The sequence below is a fragment of the Balaenoptera borealis genome (genome assembly GCF_965194805.1).
Source record: "Balaenoptera borealis genome assembly, chromosome: 2".
NCBI lineage: Eukaryota > Metazoa > Chordata > Mammalia > Artiodactyla > Balaenopteridae > Balaenoptera > Balaenoptera borealis.
This window is the reverse complement of record NC_138867.1, coordinates 171,010,108-171,035,802: the sequence shown is the minus strand read 5'-3', so window position 1 is coordinate 171,035,802 and position 25,695 is coordinate 171,010,108. Positions and strand designations below refer to the sequence as shown.

General features: G+C 49.9%; 1 protein-coding gene across 6 annotated transcripts in view; it reads right to left on the bottom strand.

Moving 5' to 3' along the window:
• Positions 1 to 13,103: 13,103 nt before the first annotated feature.
• Positions 13,104 to 25,695, bottom strand: part of CYP4F22 (cytochrome P450 family 4 subfamily F member 22) — a 30,297-nt gene continuing 17,705 nt past the window's right edge. For all 6 annotated transcript variants that reach the window (XM_082382901.1, XM_082382898.1, XM_082382897.1 and 3 more), the window contains 10 exons: positions 22,479 to 22,532; positions 22,249 to 22,376; positions 21,920 to 22,041; positions 19,003 to 19,270; positions 17,957 to 18,023; positions 17,716 to 17,845; positions 16,059 to 16,192; positions 15,061 to 15,125; positions 14,319 to 14,401; positions 13,104 to 13,959 (listed from right to left, as the gene is read on the bottom strand). In XM_082382901.1, coding sequence (XP_082239027.1) covers positions 13,782 to 13,959; positions 14,319 to 14,401; positions 15,061 to 15,125; positions 16,059 to 16,192; positions 17,716 to 17,845; positions 17,957 to 18,023; positions 19,003 to 19,270; positions 21,920 to 22,041; positions 22,249 to 22,376; positions 22,479 to 22,532 — 1,229 coding nt within the window. In that variant the 3' untranslated portion in view covers positions 13,104 to 13,781. The remainder of the gene's footprint in view (positions 13,960 to 14,318; positions 14,402 to 15,060; positions 15,126 to 16,058; positions 16,193 to 17,715; positions 17,846 to 17,956; positions 18,024 to 19,002; positions 19,271 to 21,919; positions 22,042 to 22,248; positions 22,377 to 22,478; positions 22,533 to 25,695) is intronic.

Below are 25,695 nucleotides of genomic sequence, written 5' to 3'. Positions count from 1 at the left end.
GATGCCTTGCTTCCCCTCTGGGCTCCCCCAGCCCCTGTCTCTCCCTCAGACCCACCCTGACCACACAGGATTAGTGGTATCTCTAATTCTGTATGCGCAAGGTTGGAGGTTCCTCCATGGCAAAGCCTGGGGCTGAGTCTCCCCAAGAATCCCCAAGCAACGTCCAGAACACCAGAATGGGGTTGGCAAATAAATGAAAGAAAGAAAAAGATGACCAAGGGTGCCCAAGAGCAGGGGGTGGGTGTTGGGACGTGCAGGGGCTGCCCAGAAACTTGGCAGGGAGGGGCTCATAGCCCTCGGATGCTGCCACAGTACCCACTACCATGTGTTCCAGGGGGGCATCTGTGGTGCTGGTGACAGACCAGGCAATGTCAGGGTGGCAGAAAACGATGAGCAAGAGGATGGGGCCATGGGCGGCAGAAGATGCAGAGAGGTGACCTTGAGGAGAGATTTTGGGGGCAGCACATTAGGACCAGATGCATGGGTGAGAGAAACAGGCAGGCTCAGGGGCCACAAAGTATGGGATGTGGGCAACTGGAAGGATGGACTCGACTGAGGGCAGGGGAAGGATTGGGGAGGGAGACATGAGTTCAGATTCTGACCAAGGAATGAAGTGTTTATAAGACCCCCCCCCCCCACATGAGGAGAGGAGGAAGGAGCTGGATGCATAACCTTGGGCTCAGGAGAGAAGTGAACTTGGAATTCATTTATGGAGGGAACTGATGGTCCACTTAGGAGTTGGAGCCCTGGGTAAGGAGATGGCCTCAGGATAGAGAGAAGAAGGAGAAGGGGTTAGGGTGCTGGGGCTTTCCCCACATGGAAAGGTGAAGCAAAGTAGGAGCCAAGTGGAGAAGGAGGGGCCATGGGGAGGTAGGGGGGAGACCAGGGGAGGACGGTGCCATGGAACCAAGAGGAAAAGGAGGTTCCAGGAGGAAAGGGTGGTCCACAAGCTCAGAGAGCTGCTGGGAGGTGGATGAGATGGGGCCCAACGGAGTCCATGGGATCTGGAGACCTAGAAGTCACAGCCATCATGCAGGAGTATGATGGAGGTGGGGACCAGACTGGAACAGGTAGAGCAAGCAGAGAAATGGAGGCAATGAGTAAAAACATCTCTGTGCACAAGGAGACAGCAGCTCAAGCAGACCAGAGGTTTTGTGCAGAATGAAGTCCGTTGGAAATAGGCAGGTGGGGACGTACATGTCACCCCTCTGACCTGTTTTGTGACCTTCTCTAGTATCATCATGGAGAAGAGATCAGAGGACGTGAGGGGTTGAGCTCACACAAGGCAAAGCTTTTCCAAAGAGCCATGAAGGAGAGCCCAATTGGCAAGAGACTTCAGCCCATGTGCAAAGGATGAGAAACTAAGCTAGATGTATCCAAGGAAGTAGGATGGAAAGGAAGCCATTAAACCGGGGTGTAGAGGGGACTGGACATCCTGGCAGGGTCTAGGACAGGAGAGGAGGAAAAAAAAGAAGATGGAAGGAAGAGGGGTTATGGTCAGAGAATGTAGCCCTCAGATCAATGGCTTTGGAGGTGGCGCCCTTATGGGTGATGACAAAATCCTAAGTGTGATCGTGGATTGTGGCAAAAAGGAGGCTGATGCAGCACAGAGGAAGGGCCTCTGGGGATGAGGTTAAGAAAGTGGGCCAGAAGCCTCCGCCCAGGAATTTTGGCCATTAGGGCAGAGTGATTCCTTCTGAAAGGGGGAGTGGTTCACCTTTATCCAAATTGGACAGTGGGGCTCACTGATACGTCTTGGGCGTGGAAGGCAAGATAGGAAAAGGATGGTGCCTGAGGAAGGGGAGGAGGAGAGACTGCCCACACATCTCCCCCAACCCAGCTGTGCCCCCCTGGGGGGAGGATGGGGTGGAGGTCATAGTTAATTCTTGTGGGGAAGCAGAAGCCCACAGAGGAGCAGACACTGGCCTGAGGCCAACACAGATGGGCCAGCCAGGGAACAGACCTCAGACAGTGGCCCTGAGGAGGCCTCAAGATGAGCAGTGGGGGCTGTGAGGCCACCAGGGGACCCATCTCTCTGCAGCCCACCCTGAGATCCCCTCAGATGTGCACTAATGTGGGGAAGACAGGCGGGAACATGACCCAAAACAGGCTTGGGTGAGGAAAGGTAAGAACAAGAAAAGCACTGGGCATAGAGCGGACAGAGAGGGCAGGACTGAACCCAGTGGGGGAGTGAGGCAATAGGTCTCCCTCACTTCTCTACCACCCTAGACCCCAGCCCAATCCCAGACCCCCAGGTCCCTGAGCCCCATTCCTGAACCCTCAGGAAATCCATCCACCCTGATCCCCCAGACCGTCCTGCTATCCGCTCTTACCAGGCCCAGGGGACCCCAAAACCAGTTCCGTTTTGGGGGCTGCAGGAAACATCGGAGGCGGCAGCCATTGTCACAGAAGGCATAGATCCGGGCCAGGACGCAAGCCAGCAGCCAGGAGGCCCCGACCAGCAGCAGGAGCAGCCACGGGGAGGCTGCCACCGGCCCGAGTCCCAGCCAGGAGAGGCTCAGCTGCAGCACCCTGTGGGGCGGACGCGGTGGAGGGTGAGCTCCTGAGGATGAAGGAAGGGGTGATGATGGTGAGCTGTGAGGCAGAGACAAACAGAGGGACAGGAACAAGGGAGAGAGGGGCAAGGATGGTGAGTGCTGGGGACAGGGCAAGAAGGGCCCAGAGAGGGGAGGGAGACCCAGAGAAATCCAGAGGAAGGGGGGGGAAGGGGGAGGGAGAGAGAAGAGAAAGAAAAAACGAAAGGAAGAAAGAAATAAAGAAGGAAAGAAAGGAAGAAAGGAAGGAAGAGACGAATGAAGAAATGCCCAAACTGAATCAGTGGCGAATCAATGGAAGGTTGTCAGGGGCTCCAGTTACGAGGAAACCATCATCCCTGGGGCCGGCTCTCTCCCTGGAGCCACCCTGTCTAGGACAGTATACACTTCCTGTCCCAGGCCAGAATCCTCAGCCCCGCCAACACTAGTCTGGCACCTTCTGTCAGAGCAACTTGTCCATCACAACTTCTTCTGCCCTCCTCCTGGGAGGTCTTTTTCCCTGGCCCGACCTCTGACCTGGCGCAGGCTGGGCTTGGCTGAGTCAGCCAATCCCTGCACGCCTGGCTGCAACCTCCCCTCCTGGCATCTGCCCAAGACTTAAAACCCGAGGCTGCTGGCCAGAGAGGAACCAGCTCAGGGTCACATGGCGCAGACACTGTGCTCTCAGGACTCAGCACCTCCCACATGGGCTTGTTGGGGGACGGGCAAAGGTGACCCTGGGCCCCCTAGTTTACAGCCCACCCCTGCTCTTCCAAGGCCAGGGTGCGACAGATAAAATCATGAATGTTCAGGTGCCAGGTGAGCAGGGCCTTGCCCAGTCTTGTCCCCAAACATCTCCAGGGCTCCTCTCCATGTGTGGGCCAGGAAGACATCATGCACCATCTCTCAGCACAGAATCAGGAATTTCAGAGGCGTGAAGCCTCTGCCCTCCAGGGCACACAGCCTGGAAGGTGTTCAAGTCCTTCCTCCAAGCAGCCCAGGGCCTAGGTTGAGACATGACTGCTGAAGCAGGAACAGAGAAACCAGCCTGGCTGGGGATTACCTGCATCAGATTCAGGGGATAAAGGGCCCAATCGGAAGAGGCCACCTGGAGGCATGAGGGGTAAGGCTGCAAGGGGCCAAGAGAGAGAACAGGGTCCATACAGGGGAGGGCAGAGCTGGGAGATTCTGAGTGGGCATCCTCACTGTGACTGTGGGCTGTGCCGACCCTCTCTGGACTCAGCCTTCGCATCTGGGAAATGGGATGTCAGCGTTAAAGGGAACACATCACATCCAGATCGTGTCCCCAAATTTCCCTGTAAAGTGGTCTCAGCCCCCATGAGGTTTCCTCATGGTCAGGCTCCAAGATGAGGGTGAGTTTGAAGGACGGAGCTGCCGAATGAGAGGATCTGGACAGACAGTCTTCCTGCAACTAATACAATGTTGGGGAAATGCCCAAATTTCCCCACCACCACCACCACCACCACCACCCCACATTCCTTCCAGGCCTACCCAATCTGGCTTCAGGTGGCTGATCCTGGAGCCCTCAGCAAGTTTGGGTGCGCTGCCCTAGATTCTTTCCCTCCTCTGCTGAGTTGGATCCACCTGCTGACAGGTCCAGCCAGAGAAGAGCCAGGGGCAGGGCTAGGGTAGGTGAGAGGCAGCAGGGCTAGCCAGATAGGGGTTGGGAGAAGCAGAGGGAAAGAAGAGGAAACAGAGGTCCAGAGAGGCGCAATAACTCCCTCCAGCCACACAGAGAAGTAATTCAACAAGACAGCACTAGTGAAAGTGAATCCTGGCATATAATGGGTGCTCGTTAACTGTTCAGGGAAGAAAGGGACCTTTATAGCCATGAATGCTAAGAACTGGCCACCCAAAATGTGGTCCTCAGACCAGCAGCATTGACTTTACCAGCAGCACCTAGGAGATGCAGAACTTAGGGCTGTAACCCACAAAGGTGATAGCTGCAAATTTTCTGCCGTTGTCCCCAATAAGAGGAGGAGTTTATTTCTCTTCTCCTTGAATCTTGACTGGCCTGTTACTGCTTAACTAACATTGTGTGGTCAGGTGGTGCCATGCTAGTTATGGGCCTCGAAGAGGACTGGTAGCTTAAATTTACATTTGCTCTTCAAACACTTCCCCTTGGAACCCAGTCGCCATGCGATAAGGAAGCCCAAGCCCCATGGAAAAGCTCTGACCAACAGCCCCAGCGGATCTCTCAGCCAACAGTTAGTGTCAATTGCCACCCACGTGCGGGAGCCATCTGGATGGTCCAGCACAGCTGAGCCTCCAGATGACCACAGCCCTGGGTGACATCACATGGTACAAAAGAACCATCCATCTGAGGTCAGTCGACATGCAGAATCATAAGAGAAAATAGTCACTGTTTTAAGTCACTAAGTTTTGGGGGCTGTTCATTACAAAGTGACAGATCATTGCTGCAGGATTATACCTACCGAGTCAGAATTTATGTTTTAACCAGATCCCAGAGATTCTTGTGCTTGTTAAAGTTTGAGAGTCACTGCTTTAAGAGACCTGAGTCAGGCTCTGCAAGGTATCTTAGGAAAACTTACCCTGTCTGTTCCCTCAGTTTTTTCATTTGTAAAATGAGGAGAAAAATCTGTATTTGCCAGATCTGTGTGGCTGTGTATTTATTGAGCATCTACTATGTTCCAGGCACAATTCTAGATGCTAGGATGCAGCAGTAAGCACAGCAGACATCATCTCTTCTGTCAAGGGGCTCCTCTAAGGGGGGGAAGGGCGATGATCAGATAAATGATAAAGAATGTACCAGACAGTGATAGGGACATGCGGGCTTCCAGGAGGAGGTGACCTTTGAGAGGGACCCAACTGAAGAGGGGGAGTGGACTGTGTGGTTGAAAGGGTCCCATGGTCACAGGGTGAAGTGCCCAGAAGTAGGCACAAGCAAGCCTGTCCTTGTTCTTTCAACACCCACACTGTGTCTGCAGTTGCTGAGTCCTTGGGAGAAACAGCTAAGGTGAAAAAATTTGGTCCAACATTCAATCCAGAAGCAGGTGTTGAAGATTCCTTCATCATAGCCAAGAACTCAAAATCCAGCAGGCCTCTGGGGCCACAGGAGAGCAGGATCCTTCACCCGGGTCTCCCAGCTTTCTGGATCAGATGGTAGAAGGGTAAAGGGAGACAGCATGGGGGGCAGGAAGCCTCACGTGGGGACACTCTGTTCTGTGCCTGAGGAGGCTGGACTGTCCCCGATGGTTTCTCGTCAAACAAGGAACATCTCAGATGCCAAATCACACAAGCCTGGCTTATGGAATGTCCCCCAGCCAGTGTTGGAAGGAGGGGAGCCACTCACCCCCTGCCCCTTCTCCAGGGATTGTTCTACCCCCATCCAGAGCCAGGCAGTGGGCAAAGCTGTGCCAGACTGGCGAGGGCGGTCACTGTGAGTCACCAGACTTGGGCACAGCCCACCACCCCTCTGAACCTCACTCTTCACATCTGTAAAATGGGCTGATAAAACCTCACATTGGGGCTTCCCTGGTGGTCCAGTGATTAAGAGTCCATACTCCCACTGCAGGGGGCACAGGTTCAATCCCTGGTTGGGGAACTAAGATCCTGCATGCAATGCAGCGTGGCCAAAAGAAAAATAAATAAATAAATAAATAAATAAATAAATAACCTCACAGAGAGTTGCAAGAGTCTTACCAGTCGCAGGCAGAGAGAGTAGGGGAAAGTACATTTCAAAATGGTATGTGAGTAAAGGTTCAATTATAAACAAAACTTGTAAACGTGTCTGTGTGCACGTTTGTATACGCATTGAAAAAATCCAGTAGAATCCACACAACACAGTGGAATTGGAGGAAGTAGAATTGGAGTCTCCAATGCATTTTTCACCCACACTGAGCTGCTATAACTTCTATCACTAAAACACAATTTTAAAAAGAAATAAGGATTTGGCACAGTGAGGGGCACATAGCTGGCACACAAAACAGATGAGCGGTTCTTATTTGGTGTCACCATAAAGACACACCTCCCAGGAATCAGCCTGGAGTCTCTCTGGAACAAGCATGCAGGCTGCCTGATGGCTGGAGTTTCACCTTTCCTTCCTCGGCTGTTGGGAAGGAACAAGTTCTGGATTCAGCAGAACTGAGTTCAAATCCAAGTGCTGCCACTCACTAGCTATGTGACCTTGGGCAAGCTAACTGCCCTCTCTAAGCCTCATGTCCTCCTCTGTAAATGGAGAAGTGGATTTATACCTCCCAGGTAGTTCATTCCTCAACAACAAAACTGTACTTGACCACCTACTCTGTACCAGGCACACTGCTAGAACTCAGGACATGGGATAAACAAGATAGACAAGGTCTCTGGATTGTTGTGCTCATGTCTGATGAGGGAAGCCAAAAGGAAATAAGACCAAGTCAGATGGTGGCAGTAATGAAGGAAATTAACAGAGTGAGACGTGCTAGAAAGTGACCAAGGGGGCTGCTCTGGATGCGGCAATCTGGGAGGCCCTCCCTGAGGAGGTTACCTTTGAGCAGAAACCTGAGTGACATGGAAAAGTGGGTCATCAATAAGGACTGCCCCCTGAAGCTATGCCAGGACTGTAAAGCACAGGGTGGGGCACACATGTTTGTTCTTATACATGTTCATTCTTACTTCCGTCCTTAAATGTGCTGAGATAATCAGGGCTGGTGGGGGCAGCAGGAACCAGCCATACTGGAGACTCATAGTGGCTGATGAAATCTGACCCAACTCTCAGCCCCAAAGCAGGTTTGAGATCAAGAACAGACAGGCCCCTGAGGCCACACTGAAGGCAGGAACAGCTGGCAGAGTTGCCAGATTCCTGGCCCAGGTGGCAGAAGATCAAACAAACCGGTTTGGGAGCCAGAAAGCCTGGAGGAAAACTTAGGAAAAGTACAGAGGACACACACAGCTAGGAAAAACCACTAGGGTGTATTATTGTAGGCAATGTAGTCATTAATAGTCTTCTTCCTCCCCTTCCTCCTCCTCCTCCTCCTCATCCTCATCCTCCTTTGCCCCCCTCTGTTTATTGGGTGATGTTTGTTCACAAAAACTAGCCTGACCACCAAGGACCACCCCAAGCCACAGAAGGGAGGCTTGGAGAACGGACCCTTGGGAAGTATACTGTTATAAAAAAGACCATTTGTTCCCCTCTCCTCCCCAAGTGGTAGATTAAAGACAGCAGCAAACTGTTTGCTGCCCCTCTCCTTAAGAGATTGTGATGATTATTTTTTTGTGTCAACTAGGCTAGACTATAGTACAGTTATTTAGTTAAACACTTACCTAGGTGTTGCTGAGAAGGTGTTTTGTAGATACAGTTAACATCTACAGTCAGTTGATTTTAAGTAAAGGAGTAAATTATACTCCTTTACTTAAATGTAAATTGGCCTTATGCAATCAGTTTGAAGGCCTTAAGAGCAAAAACTGAGGTCTCCCAGAGAAGAAATTCTGCCTCAAGACTGCAGCATGAACTCCTGCCTGAGTTTCAAGCTGTCCTACAGATTTCAGACTTGACAGCCCTCCCAAAATTGCATGAGCCAATCCTTAAAATAAATATCTGTATTATATATCTTAAGATAAATATATAAATCTTAAGACATAAATTTACAGATAAGATTTATATCATATAGAAATCTTAAGATAAATATATATGTATAAACAAGGGATAGATGATAGATGTAAATAGATAGATAGATAGATGATAGATAGATAGATAGATAGATAGATAGATAGATAGATAGATAGATAGATGATAGATAGATGCTGTTCATTCTGTTTCTCTGAAGAACCCAGACTGATACAGAGGTAAAGTCTAATTCCCCTCTCCTTGAACCTGAGCTGTCTTCAGTGACTTTGGGGACTTGGGAGTCTAGATCATAAGAAGCCTTGCAGCTTCCTTCAAGTCCTCTTGGAATACACCCTCTTGGACCCAGCTGCCATGTTAAGAGGAAACCCAAGCCACCCCACTGGAGAGGCCCTACGCTGAGAGGAACTGAGGACCCCAGCCAATAGCCAGTACCAAATTGCCATCTTGGAAATGGATCTTCAGCTGCTCCAGTGGAGCCCTAACCAAATTATAAGTTTGTAAGCAAACTAAAGTTTGTCATTTTAAGCTACTAAACTTTCTGGGAGTTCATTATACGATAAAAGTTCACAAACAGATACATTTCCAATATACTTGGAGTCCTCAAAAAATAGTTACATGTGCATAAATGTTTGTACATACATTGAAAATGCTCATATACACAATTTTGTAAAACTAAAAAGAAATCACACCAAACTGCTGGGCTGGGTGTTGGGGAGCAGAAGCCGAGTGGAAATTTTTCCCAGGTAATATTTGGAGAGAGAGAGGAAGGGGAGAGAGAGAGAGAGAGAGAGAGGAGATAGATAATAAAGTGCTTACAACAACATTCCCTGACACACGGTCAGCACCAAGCCTAGTGTTTGCCATTATTTCTCTTATTTTATGACAGAGTGAGGACATGGGCACCAGGCATGAGCTTTGGGTCCCTCTGGTGCACACATCAGGGACCTTACTGGCTGTTTACAAGCCCCACCCCATTCATTCTCACAGCCCTTAGCAAGGAGAAGGCTCCCAGGAGGGGAGAAAGCACTGGGTTTGGGGTCAGAAAGCCCAGTCAAAGCCCACCTTCGCCCACTCTCCAGCTGTGTGATCTTGGGCAAGCAACTTGCCCTCTCTGAGCCTCATTTCCTTCTTGGTAAAAAGGGCATAAGACTAGGCCTATAGGAATTAGGGAAGTGAACCCATGTATGTGTCTTAGTTTGGGTTCCCCAGAAGAAAACTCTGATGCAAAGATTCGAGTGATAATACTTTATTTGGAGGTGTCCCTGAGAAAAGAAATTAACTGTAAATTGTTTCCTTGGGAGGTGATTCCAGGAAATACCAGTAAGATAGTGGGGAAATGAGACAGAAAAGGGAAGGCAGCAGGTAAAGGGTGTTTTATCAAGGAAGTTCCCACTGTGGGCACTTGGGGCTCAGTCCCTCTGGGAGACAGCAGAGAACGTGCACCCACCAGTCCTCCATCAGGGCTGCTTCCAAGGGCATTATTTCTCCAGAATGTCCTGCCTGCTGCAAGCAGGAGGGAGGGAGATTTGGACAGCAGCTCCTGCGATGAACACAGCCTGACGTGGACAGTTACAGTCATTTGGTGAGTGAGATTCTCCTCTCCTCTCTTCCCAACACACCCATCCACACACAGCCACACACACATGCACACACCGATGCATGCACACACAATCTCACACACAGCACACATATACTCACACAATCACACACATTTTGACTCTTACACACGTACATACACTCACATTCACACATGCATGCTCACATATTCACCCAAATGCACCCCAACATACCAAGTCACACAAGACTGAGCTTGCACACACGCTCACATACACACACGCCGAACTAGTGGAGACCAGACGCCTTAGAGCCTGTTGTTCCCGGGCCCTCCTCCCCTCCTCCCTGTCTCTTTCATGGACCATCACAGCCTTTAGCGGAAAGTCAATCTGCATTACAAGCATGATGATCCTGTAAAATCCACATGACAGGGGAGAACGGAGGTGCAGCGAGGAGCAGTCACGTGCCGAGCCCACGGCTAATAAGGTGCAGAGCCGGGGTTTGAACCCACATGTGTCGCCTCCCAAGGCAAAGTTATTTTTGCTGGTGTCTGACGGAGTTGCAAGGGAAGGGGGTTGGGGAGAGGCCGGTACAATGTTTAGGGAATGATGCGCGCTTGGAGACCCTGAGTCCTGACGAAGATGTGGAAGAGGCAGCAGCGGCAAGAGCCGGGTGACTCCTGTAAGGCCCGGGACCGCATGTTTCCCACTCAGTCCGCGAGCAACTTCGGACAGGGGATTCCGGCAGACGATCCCACCATGCGCCACCTGGGGGCGCCCCAGGATCGGCATCCTAGGTTTGCCTTATCTCCTCCACGCCCCCCCCTAACCCTACCCCATCCCTGCGGACACCCTCTTCTGGGCAAAGAGGGGCTAGGGACCCAGCCAGGACCAGGAGCCCGAGAGATGGGGTAGAAAAGAACTCAGGGCCCCCTCTGAGGTCCCAAGGATATCGCTGTAGGACCTTAGGTGAGTCATTTCACTCTGGGGAACTCAGTTTCCGCCTCCGTTAAATGAGATAGTGACAGTACCCATTTCATAATAAGAGTACCCTTGAGAATTAAATGAGAATATCTGGGAAGGGCATACAGGAAGCATTCAATCGATTCATATTTCATTGTTAACTCTTGAGACCCCTGGGGCTTGGTCCTTAAACCCCTCCTCTGTACACACACACACACACACACACACACACGCACACACCAGATGATCTCACCCAGTCTTGAGGCTTTTAAAACAACATCTAAACACTGACCTTCCCCAGATGTACATCACCAGCCCTGAACTCTCTCCCAAGTTCAGGACCCATCTATCCAACTGCCAGCCTGACATCTCCAACTCCTCCTGGCTCAAACTAACAGGCTGATCTCACCCCCACCTCACTCCCCCACCACCACCAAAAAAAACACACACCACTTACTCCATTTGGGATTCTCCATCTCAATTGATAGTGCTTCCATCTTTCCAGGTGCTCAGACCCAAACATGGGGTCCTCCCATCCTCCCAAACCCCACATTCCATCCATCTGCAGACCTGCCAGCACTACCTTCATGAAACAATCATTTCTCATCATAATCCAACCACCCCCTTTTTTTTTAATTTATTTATTTTATTTATTTTTATTTTTGGCTGTGTTGGGTCTTCGTTTCTGTGCGAGGGCTTTCTCTAGTTGTGGCAAGCGGAGGCCACTCTTCATTGCGGTGCGCGGGCCTCTCACTATCGCGGCCCCTCCCATTGCAGAGCACAGGCTCCAGACGCGCAGGCTCAGTAGTTGTGGCTCACGGGCCTAGCCGCTCCGCGGCATGTGGGATCTTCCCAGACCGGGGCACGAACCCGTGTCCCCTGCATTGGCAGGCGGATTCCCAACCACTGCGCCACCAGGGAAGCCCCCAACCACCCCTTTGCACCTCTACAACTCCCAGCTTGGGTAGAGCCACCATCATCTCACATCACCCCCCCACCAATCTGATCTCCCTCATCCCATCCTTGCCACAGTCTCTCTTCAATGTAGCAACCCAAGACTGTAAGACCAATCTTGTCCCTCCTTTGCTCAGAACCCTCCATGGCACCCCATTTCTGTCACAATAAAACTCAAAATCCGGGCTTCCCTGGTGGCGCAGTGGTTGAGAGTCTGCCTGCCAATGCAGGGGACACGGGTTCGCGCCCTGGTCTGGGAGGATCCCACATGCCGCGGAGCGACTGGGCCCGTGAGCCACAACTACTGAGCCTGCGGGTCTGGAGCCTGTGCTCCGCAACAAGAGAGGCCTCGATAGTGAGAGGCCCGCGCACCGCGATGGGGGGTGGCCCCCACTTGCCGCAACTGGAGAAAGCCCTCACACAGAAACGAAGACCCAACACAGCCAAACATAAATAAATAAATTAATTAATTAATTAAAAAAATATTTTTAAAAAACCTCAAAATCCTTTCAGTGACCCCCAAGGCTGTGTGAACTTATTTATTTGCTTATTTATCATTTGTCATCTGTTTCCCCCCTCTAGAATGTCAATGACGCAAGGATTCAAATACTGCCTGGCTCACAGCAGATGCTCAAAAAATATTTGATGATTAATATGATTATTATAGTCATTGTCATTGGCCCACCTTCTATAGCACCATATCAGGCACTACTCCTCCAGCCAAAGACTTGGCAATCACCCTTACCTCCTCCCTCCCCTCAGCCCTCACAGCTAGATAGTCGCCCCTCCTGTCCCCCCAAACTCAGCCTCTCTCTTCCCTGAGTTTCCAGTCCCCTGTACACCCTTTCCAAGCCACCTCCCTGACACCCAGATCTGACCATAACCTCTCCTGCCCCTGCTCACAGACACTCTATAGCTCCCTATTACCCTCTGCATAAAGGCTGAACTGTGATGCGGCCCGCAGTTCTTGTGCTGTTGGGCCCTGCCCACCATTCCTCCACTCTGCCCCCACCCCCCAGATCCAGCCACCCCGGCCCCTTGTGAGTTCCACAAGCATACCACACTCTCTCCCACCACAGGACATTTGCAGATGCTGTTCCTGCTGCCTGGAATGCTCTTTTCTCCCTTGTCACCACCCAACTTTTACTCCAACTTCAGCATCAGAGTAGCTTTCCTTGAGCCACCCTCCACCCCCATTATGCTTGCGCAGCACCAAGGCCTCTCTTGTCACAGGTCGCAAATAATTTTACCCATGGAATTATTTGTCCAACATATGCCCTCCCATCCTCCTGAGGGCAGGAATTTGCCTGGTGTTGTGCTCCTGGCCCAGTACCAGCAGACACTTACTATGCAGTATGTTGAAATAAATGAATGCACAAACTGTCCCCAGAAGTCTGAGTTCATGTCCGAAGACAAATGGCTTCCCAGCCTCCTAGCCCACAGCTTCCCAACTGTCCAGGATCCCTCATTTCCTTGCTGGAATCCGGGTGTAAGGATCTGACCTGGCTAGGGGATGGATGATGGGGGATGTCTGCATCCCTTGCTTTTATTCTGCAAAAATCAGGACACTCAGCAAAGGGCCTTTGAGCAAGGGAGGAAGGAAGGAGTTTGAAAGGGAGAGTCTGGGTTTACAAATCAACAACAAACAGCCTGGGCCCTGGGATGCAACCTGATTCCTGAGGAGTTCATCCACATAAGCTGGGGGCCTCAAGAAGGTGATGTTCGCGTTCAAGGTTCTGATCTCAGGCTCCAGTTCTCAAATCCTCAGTTTAAAAGCCAGCCGGGATCTGAAGTAGACTGGGCTTGTATCCTGGAGGCCTTAGGTGTCAGGTCTTAGGTCCTTGGAAGGCTCAGTGGGCGGAGCCTGAAGACCTGAATCCGAAGGATGCTGGGGCGGGGCCTGAGCCCGAGGGAAGTGGCCAATCCTGGTCCTTCAAACAAGAGGGCAGAAACTGGCATTCAGGGGGCGGGACCTGGACCTCAGGGGGCGGGATCAGACCCTCCAGGGTCGGAGCCTTGCCTTAAGTGGGTGCGGCATGCGCCACCAGGCTGCTTAATGAGCCTGGACTTCGATGGGCGTGGTCTATGCCCTCAGGATCTTGAGGGCGGGGCCTGGGCCCTCGGGGGCGGAACCTGGGCCTCTCTGGGCGGGGCTTGGGCCCCCGGGGATCCTCAGGGGCGCGCCGACCCTCAGGCCCGCGGAGGCAGCGGCTCCACCTTGAGCCAGATGCCATTCTCCGCGCGCAGAATGAGCTCGGGCTTCCGCCGCACCTTGCGCGTTCGGTCCACGCTCAGGCGGAAGCGCAGCAGCGTCAGCGCCACGGCCACGCGCATCTCAGCCATGGCGAAGCTCCGTCCGATGCAGTTCCTGAAGGACGGGGAACAGGGGGCTCAGGCCCAGCCGCTGTGTGTGCGGGGTCCCTGGGATGTGGTAAATGACCTCCCCCTCTGAACCTCAACTTGCAGACAAAGGCATCATAGAGCCGTTAGGAGCATGTGAGCCCAGAACTCAGGGCCTGGCATACAGTAGATAGTTGGTACCCATGGATGATATCGCAGAGTCTGATTTGGGGGCTCCCTGGTGTATTGAGGGCACGAAAAGGGTACCGGATTGGCGGGGACACCCGAGTGGACGTGGTTTCTGCTCCTGATGGGTGCATCCCTGACCTACCACTGGCCTCGATATTCCTCCTACGCTTCACCTGGACTGGGGAAAATAGAAGTTACCTGGGTCCTGCAGAGAAGGGCATGTAAGCCAGCGGGGAGCGCTGCTGTGGGTTGTCCGGGTCAAAGCGATAGGGGTTGTACACCTAGGCAAGAGCAGACTGGGGGTGAGCCTGAGGGCTGGTTCAGCCATCCCAACCTGGTTCCCGCCCTCAGCCTTTGGGAACCAGACCAGCAGGACAGAGAGAACCTCATTACAATCCAGCCACACCTGTCTCCTTCCCATTCCCACCACAGGGCCTTTGCACTTGCTGTTTCCTCCATGTGGAACACACTTTTCCCTGCTCCTCACTTTTCAGTGTGAACGCTTTCAGTTTCAGCTCAAACATCTCTTCTGTGGTAAGGCCTTTCCTCACCGTGTGAGCTAAAGTGCTCTCCCCCACCCCCCGACCCACTCCAGTTTTGTTTCCTTTGCGCATTTATCAATATCCAAAATAATCTTGTTTATTAGCTTATTTTCTTCTTCTGCACTTCACTGTGAGCTCTGTGAGAGCAAAGACAGTAACTTCCTCTGTCCTCAGTGCCCAACACTGGGTCTGACACACGATAGATGCTCAATAAAGATTTGCTGATGTAATGAATTAACAGTGAATGGGTGAATAAATGGGAGGAGTACTCAAGCCCTACACCCAGCCCTGCCATCTGGCTCCCTGGGGAGGAGGGGAGGGGAGGCCTTGCTGACCAAGGACTGCCCCTTCTGAGAAGAAAGAAGCTGAGAGAAGGGAGGGTTGGGGCAGGAGCTCACCTTGGAGTCAGGCCACACTGTAGGGTTATGGTGGGTCCCATAGATGCTGACTAGGCAGATGATTCCTGTGGGGAGGGGTGGGGTCATTGGGTCAGTGGAACCGAGGGAAACCAGGACCTCCTCTGGAGACCTACGCTTCCCCGGCTCTCCCCGGAGCCATGCTATTCCCACAAGCCATCTGCCACCCTATCCTGCCCATCCTTCCCTAAAAAATTCTGCTGCCCCATCCACTCCCCCTGCTTCTCCATAAGAGGTTCCCATCACCATCTTTCTAGCTGCCATCCTGGCCACACAGAGATCTTTCTCACTCATATATCTGACATTGCTCCTCCTCAGCTCAAATACCTCCCATGGCTCCCTACTGCCCTGAGGATCAAGTTCAAGTGCCTCAACCTGGCATTCAAGGTGTTTCACTGTCTGCACCCTGAGGCTCTGCTCCATAAACATGCTCTCATTTCCAACCCCCACGGCTCACCTCTCACGTTCCCTCTTCCAGGCAGCCCTCCCTGCATTCCATCCCAGATACACCCATCTCCTTGCATTCCACCCCAGATACAGCCGTCGCTCCTTATTTGGGGCTGCTCCAGCCTCTGTCCCTCCCTTTAGCCCATCCCTCACCACATGTGTCTGGGAATGTCTGTGCCCTGATGTATCTTCCCCAGTCTGGGTGGTACTCAAAGCTTGGGCCTGGGGATGAAGCTTCTCTAGATGCCCAGCATCACCGAGGACAGGACCTGGTCTCCAGGGAATATCTGGCAACGGAATGAAATCAACCCTTCCCTACCTGCACCCTCACAGGGCCCACCCTGCCACACCCACTCCTTCCTTTCTGCTTGGACTCACCAACCTCTATCTCCCCAGCACACACACACAACTGAGTCTCCCCCATCACCCCAGAAGCAACAGGCTATAAAGTGCCTACAGGGATGGTGCACCTGGGGCAGGCAATAGAGCAGGGTAATAGAGCAGGCAGGCAGCAGGGAGCACATAGAGGGCACCTTTGGGGATGATGCGCCCATCTGGAAGCTTGATGTCCTCCGTGCAACGGCGGGAGATCAGGGTCACAGGTGGGAACTGGCGGAGGCTTTCCTTGATGCACAGAGTGGTGAAGGGCAGCTGGGTTAGGTCGTCCCTGGGGAATGTGGAACAGTGGGTGACTAGGGTCCAGGCCATGGTGCCACCCCCTTCCCCAGACACATATACACACACATGTGCACAGGCAATTAGGAGCAACTGCAGGAAACCAGTCCAGGATCTCAGACTTGCCCCAACTTCAGGCATTTGCAGTTGTGCCCTGCACACACCTCTAATCCTCAGCAAGTAAAATATCTGACCCCTGACCAATTAGAGCAGCACTACCCGGATGTCTGTGAGCCCAGCATTAACCCTTTAACTGATGAATTATGTGGAGGTCAGGGGGCATCCCTGGGGAGGTGCCAGGACAGCCAGGGGGACCTGGGGTAGCAGCAATTTACCAGCCTGTATAGATCAATTTCAGTATTTATAAACCCATACATCCTCTTCTTACAGCACATTAGCTTTTTTTCCTTTGGACTTCAGGGCACAAAATTGGATTAATTATAACCCTTGGTTTATGATCTAGATTGTTTTCTTTACACTAACAGGTTATCTTTCATAGAAACTCTCTGTTGCTACCATTAAGGGCAAATGGCATGCCTGGCATAAAGGTATCCATAAATATAAACACCACTGGGAAAACAGAAGACAGTTATTAAATTCTGGCTAGATACCACCTCCTGCCCAATTCTCAGAACCTGAGGTATCTTCTCCCTTTGTTAAAAAGGCAGATTAGCAAGGATTAGCAAGGTGTTAAAGACACAATGGCACCAACTGAAAGTGTCTCCCTGAGGTCATAATCCAAATGGCTGACAATGAACCAAAAGGAACTTTCTCGCTGTTCAATGCTGTGTTTTCTTTGCATCGCCCAGAATCAGCTCCACACAGCCACACATCTGAAGTAAATCGGTTTATTATTCCTGATTCTTACACTTCCCCCCACACTGGAATTTTACACTATGCCCTTTGCCATGTGATTCTGAGTATCTTCTGCTCAGACGGCTGGAGCATATGTCCCACCCCATTCATGGTGGGATTGGCCAGATGACTTGCTTTAGCTAATGGAATGTTACAATGCAAGCAGAGGTTTTAAGTTGTGTGGTTCTTTGTGCTTCTGGAGTCTGTCTTGAGGAGAACATGCCCAGCGTGGCTGCTGGTCCATGAAAAATGAGGAGACATGGAAAAAACCTGAACACAAACCTAAGCTTGGAAGCATCTCCACTCAACTCAGTGCAGCCCAGAGTAACAAGAGTAATATGCAGACAAGAGCAAGAAATATGTGCAGACAAGAGCAATAAATAAATGCTTGCTGCAAACCACTGAATTTAGGGGGCTGTTTGTTAGGCAGCATTATTGCAACCATTGCTGACTAAGACACTCTTAACTAAGAACTCCTGCATTATGAGGTAGGCATACGCGTTACTTGTCATCCCCATTTTACAGTTGAAGAAACTGAAATTCAAGAAGCTTAAGTGACTTGTCTGAGGTTAGACAGTCAGTAAGTGGTAGAGCAGAGAGATTAATACTCAAGGCTTTGAACTCAACCTGCCCCCACTACCCCCATGACTCCAGACTAACCACTCCAGTTCCTCCAGCTCCCGACCTTTCATGACTTCCTGGATCTCTTCCCGGCACTTCTCCTGGTACTCTGGATATTTGGCCAAGTTGAACAGCACCCACGAGAGCCCGCTGGATGTTGTGTCGTGACCTGCAGGCAGATAAGGAACTTATATGGATGCTGCCCAAAGATAGTGGAGATGCTGTCTTCAGACAATGGGGCCCCTTCCCATCCTTCCCCAGCCACACCCCATGTCCTCACCTTCAAACATGAAGGTGTCTGCCTCAGCTCGGATGTCCTCATCTGACAGTTCCTTCCCATCTTCATCCTGGAATGGGCAGCAGACTCTGCTCAGCTCACTTCGTCCCACCCGCCACATCCTAGGAGTTCTTCCAAAGTCAAGACACCCCCTTCTTTATCTTAAGCCAAGCTGCAGGGGAAAGGATTCCAGGCAGATAGATGTATGCAACTTGTCTAAGAAAGATGGAAAGAGAGCCAAAGATGAGAGGAAGAAGGGACTTTGTATTTCTTCAGCAGCTCCTAGCGCCAAGCATCCTGCCAGATGCCTGACAACAATCTTGTGATCAGGTCTTACGATCATCATGCTGTAAATGACGAAACTGAGGCTCAGAGGGAAGACTTAGATGACTAAGGTCAAACATCCATGAAGCAGCAGAGCTATTATCGAACTGGAATGCAGGACTGTCTGAATCCAGAACCCAGCTGCTGCTCAGAAACTCCACAGAAGCACCACAAATAGGTGACCACCTATCTCTGCCAGTGTCACATTTCTTCAAGGTCTTGTATTTCATCTTTGTGTTGTGAACTGAATTCTGTCCCTCCCCAGCCCCACCCCAGAACCCTTAAGTTGAAATCCTAACCCCCAGTACCTCAGAATGTGACCTAATTTGGAGATAAGACTTTTGCAGAGGTGATTAAGTTACAATGAGGTCATTAGGGTGGGCTCTAATCCAGTATGACTGGTGTCCTTATAAGAAGAGATGAAGACACAGACATGCACGGAGGGAAGACAATGTGAAGACACAGGTGAAGGCAGCCAGCTACAAGTCAAGGAGAGAGGCCTCAGAAGAAACCAACACTGAGAAAATTTATTTCTGTCACTTAAGCCACCCAGTGTGGGGCGCTTTTTTACGGCAACCCTAACGAACGAATACAGTCTTACGTGTTTTGCATCTGCCTGCATTCTAGATCCATGTTAATTTGGATGTTTATCATTTTACACAATTGCTGCAACTCATGAGGAGGCTGTCCTGGGCAGAGCTCCACCCTCCAGGGTCCAGCCTCACCCTGGCCAGGAGCAGAACATCTATGAAGTCCAAGGTCTTGCCCTGCTTGGCCTTAAGCCAGGCCTCAGCCCCCAGCTGGTGTAGTGCCCACCGCCGCTCCTGGATGACCTCTGTGGTGAAGTGATGCACGGTGTCACAGGCCTGCCGGAAACGCCGTCCGTCTGCTGTGCAATAGTAGATGAAGTCAATGTGGTGATGCAGGTGATACTGACGCCGGACTACCAGTGCACTCAGCTCAATGATGGCCGAGATATAATCACTCATCTTCCTGCCAGGGAGAAGAAAGGCCATGAGCAAAGCCCCGTACCCTAAGACAAGCTTCCTCTCCCCATGGGCAGGTTACAAAGAGAGGCCCTGAATTAACTCTATTTTCTTATTTCCTTGTATTCTTTTTTTTTTTTTTTTTTTTTTCCTTGTATTCTTGATGCTCTGCCACCTGGGGCCTCACTGACTGGAGAGATACCACCCCTCCCAGGACTAGCCATTTCTTAGCGACAGCAAATGACTCACCCAGGAGCATGCCTTTCTTTTGCAAACCAACCAATCCAGAGTCCATACTCCAAACATTATTGGGTTGAGCCACTATCCCCCTGCCTTAATCACCCCAGGGCCAGGCACTGGATAACTTGGGGGCACCCCTGTGCCCCAGAGCCTGCTGAAATTATTCAAACTAGCTAATCCTAAGCCCGCATACCCTGCTTTTCCCATTCCTTCCCGTAGAACACCCCCCAAAAATGTTTTTGCCATGCTTTCTTCTGGTGCTTCCCCATGTGGCCCTGTGTGGTGTGGCATGCCCCCTCATCTTGGGAGCAGTAAGTAACAAACTGTCTTTTCAATGGCAATGGTTTCTTGATCTGTTGGCCTCACCATACCTGAATAAAACTAAATTCTAGGTACATTTTAAAACAGGCCCAAAGAGGGATGAGGACTTCTAAATAGATGTAGCATCATTAAATGGCTACAATCCACAGAGTGGGAGAAAATATTTGCCAGTCATATACCAGATGAGAAGCTTGTATCTAAAATATATAAAGCACTCTTAAAACTCAATAATAAAAAAGACAAATAACCCAATTTTAAAATGGGGAAAGAATATAATAGACATTTCTCCAAAGAAGACATACAACTGGGCAACAGGCATATGAAAAGATGCTTAACAGCATTGGTCATTATGGAAATGCAAAAAAAAACTACAATGAGATACCACTTTACCCCAACTGGATGGCTATAATCAAAAAGACAGATAATAAGAAGTGTTGATGAGGGTGTGGAGAAATTGGAGCCCTCACATACTGGTAGGAATGTAAAATGGTGCAACCAACTTATGGAAAAAGTCTGGCAGTTCCAAAAAAGGTTAAACATAGAATTATCGTATAGCCCAGTAATTTTAGTCTTAGGTATATACTCAAGAGAATTTAAAACGTTCAGACAAAACCTTGTACACAAATGTTTATGGCAGCATTGCTCATAATAGCCAAAAAGTGGAAACAACCTTAATGTCTATAAACAGATGACTGGATATGCAAAACATGGTATTATGTGGTAAATGGAATATAATTCAGCAATTTTTAAAACGAATTATTGATAATTCAACTACAGCGTGGTTGAATCTGAAAACAATATGTTGGCTGAAAGAAACCAGAAACAGAAGTCCGTGTAATTCCATCTATATGAAATTTCCATAAAGGACAAATCCATAGAGACAGAAGGAAGATTAGTTATTGTCTATATCTGGAGGGGAAGTGGGAAGTGGGAGATGAGTGCTAAAATGTACAGGGTTTCTTTTTGGTGAAAATATTCTAAAATTGATTATGGTGATGGTTGCACAACTCTGTGAAAATACTAAACACCATTGGTTGTATACTTTAAATGGGTGAATTGTATGGTATGTCAATTACATCTCAGTAAAGTTCTTATAAAAAAAAAAAAAGAAAATCTAAATTGCAGAGGGCAGGATTGCAAAGAGCCGTCCTTAGTTCTGAAGCATGCTTGTTGTTTTCATGCACTAATCACCAACTGCCATTTTCTTGTTTATTTGTTCATGGTTACTGCCTGTCTTCCCACTAAAATGTAAGTTCCAGAAGAGCAAGACCTTATCTGTTTTGTTGACCACTGTATTCTACTCTAGAGCTGGCACACAGTAGGCACTCGATAAATATTTCTTGGATCAATTAATGAATTAATTACTAAGGCCATCTCCACCTTACCCAACTGAAACAATACCACTACAAGGCCCAGAGTAACAAAGCCAGCAGCTTGTTATTGAGGACCTACTGTGTGCTACAAACTCAACAGTCATTATGTCCCTTATTCCTTATATCCCCTTAGACTGTAAGCTCCAAGGAATTGGGCTTAGTGCTTACCACCATATCCCCAGTGGCTAGCATAGTGCCAGGCACATAGTAGGTACACGACAAATATTTGATGAATGAATGAATGAACCAGAGCTAGGGTTATTTCATTCATTCAACAAATATTCACTCAACATCCGTTGTGTGCCAGGGCAGTGCTATATCATTTTATCCTTTAAACATCTCTCAGAAGGTCAGGGATTGTCATCCCTATTTTACAAAGAAACTGAGGCTCAGAAAGTGTGGGGAGGGTCTTTCCAAAGACCACATACTTTTGGTGGAGGAATGAGTGAAACTAGTGTCTACCGAGCACCTACCGTATGCCAAGCTATTGACTCACATTATCCCCTATAATTGTCATACGATGACTGTGGGGATGGGATGGAGATGTCCATTTTGGGAAACAGGCTCAGAGAGGTGATGTCAGTTTCCTGGAACCACACAGCCTGTCAGTGACAGAGCACCAGCCGCGCAGGAGTGCCTAACAGCTAAGAGTTTCCTTTTTCCTCTCATCACCTCGCCCCTGGAGCAGCTGACTCTATGTTCCCCAGGGAGGCCACACTCACTCCTGGCAGTTGCTGTTGTAGCTGAAGACACATTTCTGAAGACTGTCCAGGGTCATGAGGCTGACATGCTCAAACATGTCAAGGGAGACTTCTGAGCCCTCTGCCAAGCGCCGCCATTTAGCCTGGAAGAGAAAGACGCGTGGCAAATGGGTATGGAGACCACAGACCTTCAGCCGGGCTGACAATGACCCAGCTGCAAGTTCACTACAAGACCGCTTTATAGATAAAGGAAGTGAGGCTTCCTGGCATCACATGGTTTGCCCATGAGCTGGAGCCTGGACCAGCCTCACTACCAGGATACCCTCTTCCCAAGAAACCTTGGGACTCACATGCATGATACCGGTGCACTGGTTGAAGATCTTCATGTAGGGCTTCAGTATGTCAAAGTGGAAGGCAGGTGTCAGCAGGCGGCGGTGCCGGCTCCACTTGTCACCTTTGCTGAGCAACAGCCCATCTCCTGGCCCCAGAAGACCAAGGTTAAGGACCTCACCAAGAAACCCCACACCCTGCCCCCTCTTTCCTGAAGCCCCAGCTCCAGGCTACCCAGTCCCGAGCTCACCCAGCCAAGGTTTCAGAAAGCCATAGAAAAGGTCATCCTTGGGGGCAACGGCAGCTGTGGAGAGAGAAGAGGTGATGATGTCTCCAGAGTTCTGACCCTTGACCTCTGCTTATGACCTCCTTGGGCCTGCGCTTTGGGCTCTCACCTCCCACGTCACCCCTCCAGTCCAATCCTCCACACCTGCCCCAAAGAGAGCCTTATAACATGCTGATCTGAACATGAGCCTTCCCTGCTCAAACCCCTCCCATGGCTCCCTAAAACCTTTGTAAAAAAGTTCAAGCTCAGGCTAGCACTGAAGGCCCTGCCCTATCTTGCTGCCGTATGCCTCTCCCATCTCATCCTTCAGCATACACCAAATAACCCCACACGTTGTCCCTCACTTCCAAACCTTTGCCCAGGCTGTGCTCTCTCTCCAGTATGGCTTTCTTCACCTGATTCTTCTCCTAATCCACCCCCTCTTTTCTGCCAACTCAGGCCATCTGAATTACACCTCCTGTGCTCCCAGCCTCCAGCCTCGCCCTTTCCAGTCTGTCCCGTACCCTAGACCCAGGGGGATCTTACTTGACTCTAGATCTGACCATGTCCCTTTCTGCCCACACACCCATCAGCCTCAAGCACAGCTGCTCAGCCCATTTATAAAGCCTTGAATGACCTATCCCACTCCAGACCATTCTCAGAACACCTCTATCCACCACAACCACCCATCCCCACACACACCCAACTTGCTAACATCATAGAACTTGTCTCAGGTCCTTGAAAAGCTGTGTTCTCTCTCTGTTCTGAGTCTTTCCACCAGGTGCCCCCTCTGCCTCAAACACTTTTTCCTCATTCTTCCAGTCTCGCTTGGATGCCATTCCCTCTCCCACCAATCACTCAGGATTGTATCCATCCAGTTACAGGCCCTTTGAAGGGAGGGACCTTGTTGATCACTAACATATTGGTGCTAAATAAATTTTTATTGTATGAATGAATTAACCAATCAAAGGATGGATGAATGAAAACTATCAATGGGTAGATGGATGGATGGTTGGATGGTTGGATGGATGGATGGATGGATAGATGGATGGATGGATGGATAGATGGATGGATGATGGGTGGGTGGGTGGTTGGATGGATGAGTGAATGCATTCCCTTTCTATGTGCTGAATAGATCTGGGACAGAATGGGCAGGGTCCAGGAAGGAAGTACCTGAAACTCAAGTGATGTCACTTTTACCTGAGATATGATTCAGCCACCTACACACACACACTCCCCAGGCATTGGCCAATTGTATGCACAATCATCTGTCCACTCGTTCTCCCATTCTACACACCTCTGCTGCCACCCTTCTGTGCCCAACCCATGCTGGGCAATGCTGGGGCCCCAGAGATGGCTCAGCTCCACACCCTGCCTGGAGGAGCTCTGGATGTAGTGGGAAAGGGAAGCAGAGGCATGCCATGTAATTGGCAAGAAGGTAGAATGTGTGCCAGGAGCAGAGGGAGGCACAGAGAACGGGTTGCTAGAAGTCAAGGCAGACTTCCAGGAAGAGGCAGCTTTGGAGGAGGAGGTGGGAGTCTAGTCACTCCTCTCCCCTCTGGGCTCTGGACTCCACACGAGGCCCTTCAAGGGTCTTTCTGACACACAGACTTGTCCAATGACTATCCTGCTCAAACACCTCCCATGGCTCCCTAACACCCCCAAGATAAAACACAAGCTCCTTCACTTTGTACATAGGTGCTCTGAGTCCAGGTCCTGTCTCATTTCCTACTTCTCCCCACACGTCATCTTCACTCCAGACACCCCAAATCACCTGAATTCCCCTGGCACTTTCACACATCTGCACTTTTGCACTTAGGACCCTCTACCTGGGACCTCTCATCAGGCAAACTCCTATGCATCCTTCAAAGCCCAATTTCACTGATGCCTCCTCCAGGAAGCCTTCTCCAAACCTTCTCTCCAGTTGAACCCTTGCTCTGCCATCCTCAGGTCCCTCCTCTAATCCAAGCCTCAGCACTCAATGCCAGGAGAGCCTATGTCCAGGCTACCTCTCCCATCACGTTCCCCTCCAGTAACAAGGAGATGGTAACATCTACCCTGAAGAAGGTCATATAAGAAAAGCCCCCACAAGTGCCCAGCAGGAAGCTGCATATTACTGTGGTTGAGAGCTTGGCCTCTGGGCCGGCCAGGCCTGGGTTCAAATCCCAGCCCTAATTGGTTGTGTAAACTTGGGCAAGAAAATCGAACAATCTTGCCTACCTCATGGCAACCCTACAAAAACTCAATGAACTAATGTGCTCCTGGCACACAGTAGGTGCTCATTAAATATTCATGCACATAAATGAATAACTAACCAACTGTTGGCTATTTTTACTACTGTGACTATAATTATTGCTCAGTGGTGTCAAAAACTTGTGAGATGAATATCTGGGTGCCCAGCTCACAGCAGAACCCTAATAGGGAAAAATGAATGCACAGACACCATGCAAAACAGTTTGGTGGTTCCCTGAAAAGTTAGACATAGAGTTCCCATATGACCCCACAATTCTACAACTAGGTACCTACCCAAGAGAAATGAAAATATATGTCCAAAACTTGTACACACATGTTCATAGCACCATTATTCATAAGAGCCAAAAGGTAGAAACAACCCAAATGTATGTCAGCAGATGAATGGATAAGCAAATATGGTATATCCATACATCCATACAATGAAATATTACTCAGCCTTAAAAAAGAATGAAGTCCTGATCATTGCTACAATGTGGATGAACCTCAAATCTATTCTGAGTGAAAGTCAGCTGCAAAGGACCACATTTTGTATAATTCCTTTCCTATGATATATCCAGAAAAGGAAAATCCATAGGGACAGAAAGTATTTACCAGTGGATGAAGAGAAGGGGGAATGGGAAGTGATAACATCATTATGGAGTGTTTTATGGGGTGATGAAAAGGTTTTGAAACTAGGGAGAGGTGACAGTTGCACAACACTGTGAACACACTAAATACCTTACACTTTAAAATAAGTAATTACTGGGTCGTATGGTAGTTCTATTTTTAGTTTTATAAGGAACCTCCATACTGTTCTCCATAGTGGCTGTATCAATTTACATTCCCACCAACAGTTCAAGAGTGTTCCCTTTTCTCCACACCCTCTCCAGCATTCATTGTTTCTAGATTTTTTGATGATGACCATTCTGACCGGTGTGAGATGATATCTCATTGTAGTTTCGATTTGCAT